Raw genomic sequence first — 9,601 nt, 5'->3', positions numbered from 1 at the left:
AGATTTGTAAATTAAGTCTGTTTGACAGTAAATCTGAAGTGAGCAAGCACAAAATTTATATTGTAAAATATGTGTATGGAATGTTGCAAAACAGTAAATTTTCTGTTTAAAAAAATGACTCAATGTCTCCATCTGCTGGCTGTTTGTGGAACTGAAAAGACATAATTGTTGACTGAAGTAATCCAAGAAAATGAGAGTCGAATTTAAAAAAAAAAATGGAGTCAGTTTCATCATAATAAAAGGTTTTATTCCAAAACAACTCTATTCTTTAGCTTATCTTACAAACATCTGATTTGTACACAAAAAAAGGAACAAAGAAGGTGAGAGTTTGACGAACACAAGATGAACTCTGCTTTCTTAAAGATGCAAACATAGGAATTTCCTTTGCAAGCTTTACAATAATCAGATTTTTTGTAACCTGGGAATTAACCCTGAATCAGTAAAGAGAGCAGTTTAAAAACAGGTGAGGGAAACTGAAAGACAGGAAATGTTCTTGGCTGAAATGATTGACTGAAACAGGAGCAACGCTGCGATTTTTCAGAAAAATATCTTTCAACATTTATACTTCCTCTCCCAATGAAACAACCGTTTCATCAATTTACTATTAAAATAATGCTTTTTATTACCCATTATATTTTTAAAAATATAAATAACTGTTTGACTTGCAATAGTTTGATGTATTGATTTCTAGATGGAGTCCTCCTCATATGTAAAATAGTGTAATACTCCTGTCACACACTTAGCATGTCAGTGGAACAAAGAAAAAAAAAAGAAGAAACATTAATATAAATTTCCATCAAAACAATTCACATTTATGGAAAAAAAGTTTTTTTTTGCACATTTATAATAAACTAAACACACATTTCCATGTTTGGATCGCTCAACTCCTTCCTCACAAACCGGATCTACACTGAACGTTTGAGACTTGGCTGCTCACATCAGGGGACAAACATGCTTTTTCCTTTTTCACTACAGTCCAGCAGCTAACGTAAATGATAAAATAACCTGGAACAACGGGAAATGTTCATCTGTATTCAATCTTTTGACACGCGGGTGAAAACGTTTCTTCTGTTCTATGATTCATTACAAAAATGAAAGCTCACAGGTTTTGATTTCAAACAGTAACAGTGTTCAGATCAAGTCCAAACTGCTCTTTGTAGACATCGTTTTAATCAAACGTCCGATGAGACTATGACACTTTCACTGTAATGGAAAAATACTAGCAGGAGCCTCAGATTTGGCTTCAAACGCAGCTGGTGTTGACAAAAAATTAAATGTTACAAAGTTTTCCTTTTAAAAAATTACAATTAACAGTCTTGTATTCCTATTAGAACAGCATTAACCCAGTAAGCACAAAATGATAGAAAGCATCAACTCGCTGCTCCTTATTTTGGGAAGACCAACTTTCTGGTAAGGCTAGCATAGTTGTTTCATACATTCGTGGGCGCTCGGCTTTGACCGTGTGGCTGCCCGAGACGGTGCAGCGACACTAGACGTGAAGTTCTTGAACGCTTGTTACAATCAGACTAAGAGAAGGCACTGGGATCAACTCTATACCACATTAAATTCTTATGCTCTTTGTAATCCGTCTTGAAAATGATACAAATCTAAAAATTCTCAGTTGGACATCATTTTCTTCTGAAAAATAAAGTATCTAGAAAAAATATTTTCTTTTTTTTTTGCACCGTCGAGGCATTTTAGCAAGAACATTTACAAAAATGTTGCTAGAAAATAGGACAAAAAATTATTATGGCAATTGGAATTTTAAAAAAGTCAGATTTAAAAAAAAAAAAAAAAAATTATGCTTTTGCACTTAGCCGACCAAAAACTTAAGCTTTATGTTGAAATATCATAGAACCCTCCCCCCTAAAAAGAAGCAGAAATGTTTATGACCTATAGAAAGGACTATTTAAATAATTAGTGCTGTAAGTTGACGAATACTGTCAGAAGTGGATAAAAATAACCAACAGGAGAAACATATCTGATGGGTTCTCATTCAGCAGAGATGTAAGGATAACGCTACATTGTAAGGTGCCATCCTCTGTGAAAATTAAAATTAAAAAAAAAAAAAACAGCACTTTTTGAAGTGGCAGTCCTTGCCTGCTTGAGCTCGACGGTGGTCACTGGATGTCCAGTTTGCTGTACTTCACTTTGCGGCTCCACGGCGACACCCGCAACGAGAACGGCAGCTGGTAGCTCCGAGGGACCGTGCCGTTCACATTCTCTTCAAAGAAGAGGAACAGTCTGTACCACCACACCCGGGTGAACAGATTACTTTGAGACGACTCCTTCAAAGGCTGAAACACAAAACTGCAACTGTTAGATGTTTCACTCACGACTGAACAAACATTTGCTGTTAAAGAAGCAAAAATATCCATTTATCTTTCTTATTCTTTTGTAAAAACTAAAAGATTTATTTTTGATAAACTCTCTCAGAATGATGCCTCTCACCCGCTGGTTGGCCATGGTGTGGTACCACCAGAAGAGGCGCGTGGTGATGAAATACGCCACAACCACATCTACAGTGTAGTGGTCGTGGGCCAGAAGGATGCAGAAAATCCCGACAGCACTCAGGGTCCAACATACCCAGTGGTACCACCAGAAGCGCTTGGGAGAATCTGAAAGTGGAGCCAAAGAAGATTTTGTTAACTTTGTGAAGAAGGTTGAACTCCTGAACATAAAAAAGAAAATATTTTTTTAAATCGGATATTGCTTAACCAAGAAGAATCCAAGAACAATTTTCTTCTGGGCTTTGAAAGTTAATTTGACCTTTTTTTTTAATGGTTTACTCTTTTTGGGAAGCAGCAATGAACAGCAAGAAAGAAAGCAATTGAATAAGGAAGAAAGCGATTAAGTGAGTAAGCAACAAGAACTTAGGAAAGCAATTCAGAAAGCAAGTAAACAAGAAAGCAAGCAATTAAGAAAAAAAGTAATTAAGAATGCAATTAAGAAATCAAACAAGCAAGAAAGCAATTCAGAAAGAATGCAATTAAGTGAGAAAGGAAGGAAGAACTTAGCAAAGCAATTCAGAAAGCAAGCAAACAAGAAAGTAAGCAATTAAAAGAAGAATGTAATTAAGAAATCAACCAAGAAATAAATCAAACAAGCAAGCAATCAATTAAGAAAGCAAACAAAAAATACATTGAGAGGAAGAAAGCAAATAAAAAAAGGAAGCAAGCAATTAAAAAGAAAGCAATTAAGAAAGAAAGAAAGCAACTCAAAAACCAAGTAAGCAAGAAAGAAATCAAACAAGCAACAAATTAAGAAACAAATAAAGCAATTAAGAAAGAAATCAAACAAGCAGGGAAGCATTTAAGAAAGAGAGCAAACAAACAAGCAAAAGGGCTCTTAAGAAAAAAAGGTAGAAAGAACGAAAGCAATTAAGAAAGAAAGCAATCAACTAAGAAACCAAACAAGCAATTAAGAAAGCAAACAATTAAGAAAGAAAGCAATCAATTAAGAAAGCAATTAAAAAAGGAAGCAAGCGATCAAGAAACAAACAAAAAGAAAATAGGACAAAGAAAAAAAAGAGCCAAAAATAGAGAAAAAAGAAAAAAAAAGTACAAATAAATAAATCAAAAATAACAGCTTAACTCGACACTGTGGGTTTTCCAAGAATAAAACCACAGATGCCTCAGTGAAAACCTGCTTGAAACCTTTTCTCTTTTCAACCACAAGGTGTCAGGACTGTTTAAATCTGACATGTGGACCTAAACTGGGCATAAACTGTAGCTAAACACATTAAGACAACAAAAAAAAGTGAACTTCCAACCCATAAAGAGAAGTGAGACCTCACGCGTTTACAACATTTGTTCAAGAAAGTTCAAATGTTGTAACCACTAACCCACAGAGCCAAAGGAAATGAGAAAGTAAAGCACAGTTGAGATAAGAAAAAAGAAGTTTGTTGAGAAGTCTGAAAGATCACATGCTGAAACCAAAATAATGAAAGAGGTTTCTCCTTTGGTTAATACTTCCTTCTCTACTTCTACAACTGAATTTCCTCACCGTTTCAAACTGTGTTACGAAATCCCTTATCACTGTTAAGCATGAGGTTTGCGGACAAAACATCGTCCGTTGAAACAGGATCAATATTATCTGTAATCTAGTTTTCCAAATATGGAGACAAGAAAAAAGCAACAAAAAAACCCACCCCGAATGAGGATTTCATTGAAGCTTCTGAGGGTTAAAAGTCTCTAAACATCACTGTTTACACAAAGGCACTTACACTCTTTGATGAAGAGGTATGCGAGTGTTAACATAACCGTGTGTCCGCTGTACAGATAATCTCCACACATGGTGTGAGAGCCTGTGATGGACAGACCACCACCAGCAATCATTTTCATGATTCTCCTCATTTGGGCCTCCCAGTTCCCCAGAAGCTGAAAGAGAAAACAATCGCGTTTTACATCTGAAACCTTTGTAGATCAGACAAATAATTATCAATCCTTCAGAAAAGACTTCTTCAAAGGTCAGAACTTCAAGTGACTCGTTTCCTTTGGTGCTATCGTAAAGGAAGGGAGTAAAAAGCCTAAGAATAGGAACTTTTATTTTCATGGACAATGACTGCGTTCCTTAAACCATTTAAGAACAATCAATCTCTAACCTCTGCTTAATAAAAAAGAATCTGTTTTGCAATCTTTAAAAATTTGATCGCACTAGTAAATACTTCATTTAAAACATTTAATTGCTGTCTTTTTTTGGTAAACTAAAACATGAGTATTTGATAGACATCCGTAAGCCTGAAGAAAACAGAAGTTTTAACTTAAAAATGCTTTTCCAAACAACTATCCAAGGCTGTGTCCAAATTTACCCACAAAAGATTATTTAGTGTGGTCCTGGATTTTAATGCAGTTCTAAAACATGCTAACTACTTTCGTTTATAAATACCAAATGATGTCACCCACTTGCACAAGAAAAAAACAAACAAAAGTGAACATTTTACTAAAAGTATTTAAAAATGTGCAAATATATTTGTTTTTAGCTATTATTTTTTGAGACTCCCAGGTGTGGATTTGCTTTACCTTTGGAGAGCATTTAAAGTGCATCCCGGGAACAGGCAGGGTTGTGATGTACATTGTAATGCAGCGGTACAGATACAGCGTCCCCACAATGAAAAAGAATCTCCTGCCAACGATTGACCTGAGGAGATAAAAGATCACTGGATATTATTTTGGGCTCAAAACTGGTTAAATCAAAACTCAAATGTGGCCCTGTGACTGTACCTGTACTTGAGCAGAACCCACTGGACCAGCCAAAGGCCCACCAACAACATGCCGTTGATCTCACAAATGGAGAAGGCCCATTCCACTCGGTCGAACAGGTCGAAGAACTTATCAGGCAACGGTGGAGTGTGCTCCTTCGGTGGAACTCGTTCGTGGACCACTGATATGACGATAGAGGTGGTGACGAAACAAATGACTGCATAGACAAACGCTATGCCCGTCTTCCCCCACTCTGTAGGGAACGAGGGGTGAGTAGGTTCCAGCACGGGCATGGGAATGAGAGTCATCTCTTTTTTCCCCAGTGTGCCATTCCTCTGGGGCTTACTAGTTCCTTTTGGTAGCCCGCCAGCGTGCCCGTTTGCATGGCCATTTTTGTGAGCCTCGATGTGGTTCTCTATTCGCAGGGTCTCCAGCCGCTCAAGCAGTTGCATTCCACCATCTGAGGAGACACGGGAGAGTGGAGGATCCTGGAAATCTGTATTCTTGAGTCTCAACAGAGCAGGACCGTCTATCTGTCTGAGGGCATCTGCATACTCTGGCATCCCCTCTTTACTCAGCCATTTAGAAACATCCTCTGATGACCACTCCACCACCTTCTTCATCTTGCGCGGCGGGAAATGTGAACGACTAGGAGGGTCCTCAAAGACCAAGGTTCATAAGGGGGCTGCCGATCTATGGGGCAGTACAAAGGTGTCTCCAGTTATGGCACATGGTGTGTTCACACTCCTCTTGAAGCGTTGGAACGATGCGGGCTCTGATTGTTTAGCAGACTGACTTGTTGAACTTCATTGCTGTTCTGACCCGCTGTTGAAACAAAAGAAGAATCAACAGTCAAATAAAATACAGTAATTGAAAAAACAAAAAAAAAAAACACTCCGATAATTTTTTTTATCTATTTAAAAATCGTTCCTAGTTGACTTTTAGTAATGCAATTTTTATCTAGAACAAAGTTTCTGCAGGGCTGTTGGCGTAGAGTAAGTCTGCCCCAACTTCCCATCATCCATCTGTTTAGACTTTCTCCCGCTTAACTGACGGCCCTTAACAACCAGTCGAACATTACTGGTGCAAAAAAAAAAATACCGAGCAGTATTTGAACTATCCAAGTGTTTAGTTTTGAGTAAGCTTCAGCTCGGATGAGGAAAATGAAGACGTACATGGATCTATTTGTTTGGAAGTGGATGCATCAGAATGGAGTGGAGCAGGGAGCTTGTGGGCCACCCAGTGTGTTTTCTATGAAATAAGTCCAATCTTTTTCAAACTGCATTTATTCGTCAACTCCTGATTCATAATAATTTAAATCTATAAATACTCAGAAACAAAAATTTAAACTTCCTTTTCTTTTTCCTGTGGGAAAAATCCAACAAGAACTTGTTAAAAATACTATTTTCATTAGTGTGGGTCTTTGAGTATCACAAGAGGCAACATGTGTATAAAAAGTAGCATTTCTTTATAGGCTCTCTGTTGCTTTTAGAAGTCACTCACTTTTGGATTTTATTGCAACATTTAAAAGTATGTCTTAAAGACATTTAGACAACCCTGGTCTGAGTCAACATGCAGACTTATCCTCAGGAAGGGCCCCTCCAGCTGTGTATTGTCAAGGTTAAAATCCAAAGGTGATTGAGTGTTTGCTTTCTGGGGCCCTTGGCTTTAGGATGACCTGCTAGAAGAGATAAAGCTTCAAGAATGCGCGTTTCCTTGTATGTAACATTTTAAAACTATTCTTCACCAACTTTTGTGTGATTTTACCTTTTTAAATCATGAAAATTTCCACCCTTGTCTTAGTATTTTCTCAACAACTGAATCTATTTGACGATTTATTTGATCAGTAAACACTTTTTCTAATTTTGTACACGACTTGTTTTAACCTTTTTTCTTGTGTAAAGATTGCTTTCTTATCCAAACTTGGGGCAGCAGCCAAGAGGAGGAGTAAAGTCCTCCAATGGCTGCTTCATTTCATCCGTTTGTTTACAGAACACAGTGGTGGTGGTTAACACAGGGTGGCCCTTCTTGTGTTATTGATGGTGTGGGGGTGTGCGAGTGCAAAGCTGCAAACAGGCCTCTATGTGGTCAGGAGGAAACGTGGTGGACTGGACGGAAACGGGGAGGAAGTCAGAAATCAAAATGAAGCTTGGAACAGTCGGCCTTGCCCCGTTACTGGAATAGTCGCTAACTCAGCTTAGGCGGTAAAATTTTACGTCAGTCTGGACATTTCACAAGACTGTAAACTACATATCAACCCAACTTCATCTTATCTCTTCCCAGAAACCCGATCATTTGGGACGGATGATCACATAAATAAATTGCAATTTCAGATGATTCCAATTAAAAATACAAGACTTTTATTTTAAAAAGTTCTGTCTGAAGGTTTCTGATGTCAACAACTTAACAACCAGATTGTTTATCTGAGCACTGTGTGAAGAGAGCAAGGCCGTAAAGAAAAGTTACATCAGAGCATTTTAAAACTGAGACAGGCTGGAGATTAGCCTTCACTGAGTCAGCTGTACACGGGCGACCTTTGGTCAATGAATCAGCTTAAAGCCCAGAAATAATCTCAGGGATCAGGAATGACAGATTTATTCCCAAACCAAAAAAATACATAAATAAATCTCTGTTTTTACACAGTACAGACATATATACTGTATATGTTGTTGAAAATCAAATGAAAACTCACTGATTTTCTCAGTTTCACTGCTTTTATTCCTTATTATTAATAAATGAAGCAATAAATAATAAAGGAAGTTTTCTTTTTCATATTTTTCTTCCGTCCAGTAGTTTATAGGTTTGAATGTAAAAAAAAATTCACAAGTAATAGTGATAGTGTTGTTAAAAGCTTACACATGAAACTGACTGTGGCTTTTATCAGGCTTACACTTAGCAGATCAATGTAACCAGATCCTTAGAGTTAACATGTGGTTGTAATTTGTAGTGATTAGTCCTTCCAACGCACTAAGATAGACAGGTCAGATACACAAAGGGACCACGTCAAAAAAAAAAAAAATAGAATAGAATAAAAACAGCCAACTAAAGACTACTTTAATAGTAGACGCTAACTAAAGACTACTTAACATTTTCAGAAATCTGTGCCTTCAGAGTTTGTGAGAAAAACAAGTCCTTTCTAGTCAGGAGATTTCAAAGTACTGCAGTACAGACCTGCTTTAAAGTCCATATAAAGCCTTCCCACTGCACAAAAAGTAAATAGAATGCATTACACACAGGAGCAGTGGCAGATAAAGAGAAGAGAAACAGACGTTTGAAGCAGGGGAGGAAGACCTGGCCTCATTTTTAATATTCAAATAAAAAACAGAGCTCTGTCAGATGTTTAACACATCTTTTTTACATTCACTACTTTATGCATTTACCATCCTGATTTAGTGTTTAACAAATTATGCAAGAGTTTTAGTATGACAAAGGAAAGAAATGCGGCAGAAATATTGTTCTTGATGATTTTAGTCCAAATATATTAAGGGTAGTGACTTGGATCTGATACTAGGACTTAAGGCAGAGAATTGAGACATGACTTTAGGTTTGTGTAGAAATTGTGTTCAAGTTTAAAAACAGTTTGACTAATTGAGACAATAAAATAGTTATTTTGTGAATTTTAAGACTTAAAACTTGATTTTGATTTGTTCCCAAAACTTCCGACTTGACTTGATAAAAGGGACTTTTGAGCATCTCTGATGCGTATTGCCATTTATTTAAAATTTAAACTTCTTTGGCACAGCCACCTTTAGCACCAAAAGGCTTGATAAACTCCTCTGATGACGTGGATGCAAAATTGTTTGATTTGACAAGAGAACAAGATGCCAAAAAAAAAATATTTCTACTATAACGTGGCTTAGGGAGCCAAAAATGTATCATATTTTACATTTTATGTACAGTAGCCATGGGATAAAAACTGAAACTCTTGAACTGTACAAAACATAAATCTTCAAAGCTTCCCTTTCACTTTTGTTAGTAGAGCAAACAAAAGAGGGTAGGGATTGTATGTATAACACTGTTGACGTATGAAGGGTTTTTCCTTAAAGGGAAAAGTCTATTGTTGTGTGTAAATAACTAACATCAAATCTTTAGCAGCTTTTGTTTACAGTTGAATGAAGTGGACTTTAATGTTGCCTTTCCTTAAGCTTTTCAACAATAAGCAAGTACAAAAAAATAAACAAGACTGGAGGTTGGGGATGTTTGAAAGATAAAAATGAAACGATCTCATTTCCCATAAATCCCTTTTTTCTTTTAATAGAGTTTAAGGTTAAATTGATCAACATGTCTTTGAATAAAACGTGTTTTTGATGCAAGATGATTTTTTTTCCTTTTGTCTACTTAATTAATGATAAATAGAGAAAGGGACAGCAAGAGACATTTTTGGCACAACCCTTTTTGTA

The 9,601-nt window shown here is 36.7% G+C and overlaps 1 protein-coding gene across 1 annotated transcript in view; it reads right to left on the bottom strand.

Moving 5' to 3' along the window:
• Positions 1 to 225: 225 nt before the first annotated feature.
• zgc:91976 (uncharacterized protein LOC492359 homolog) overlaps positions 226 to 9,601 on the bottom strand; it is a 22,815-nt gene continuing 13,439 nt past the window's right edge. The window contains exons 2-6 of the mRNA XM_024297741.1: positions 5,223 to 6,026; positions 5,022 to 5,139; positions 4,226 to 4,379; positions 2,452 to 2,618; positions 226 to 2,297 (exon numbers count right to left, since the gene is read on the bottom strand). Coding sequence (XP_024153509.1) covers positions 2,121 to 2,297; positions 2,452 to 2,618; positions 4,226 to 4,379; positions 5,022 to 5,139; positions 5,223 to 5,824 — 1,218 coding nt within the window. The 5' untranslated portion in view covers positions 5,825 to 6,026 and the 3' untranslated portion in view covers positions 226 to 2,120. The remainder of the gene's footprint in view (positions 2,298 to 2,451; positions 2,619 to 4,225; positions 4,380 to 5,021; positions 5,140 to 5,222; positions 6,027 to 9,601) is intronic.

The sequence above is a fragment of the Oryzias melastigma genome, linkage group LG15 (genome assembly GCF_002922805.2).
Source record: "Oryzias melastigma strain HK-1 linkage group LG15, ASM292280v2, whole genome shotgun sequence".
NCBI classification, from domain to species: Eukaryota; Metazoa; Chordata; class Actinopteri; order Beloniformes; family Adrianichthyidae; genus Oryzias; species Oryzias melastigma.
This window is presented reverse-complemented; position numbering and strand designations above follow the sequence as displayed.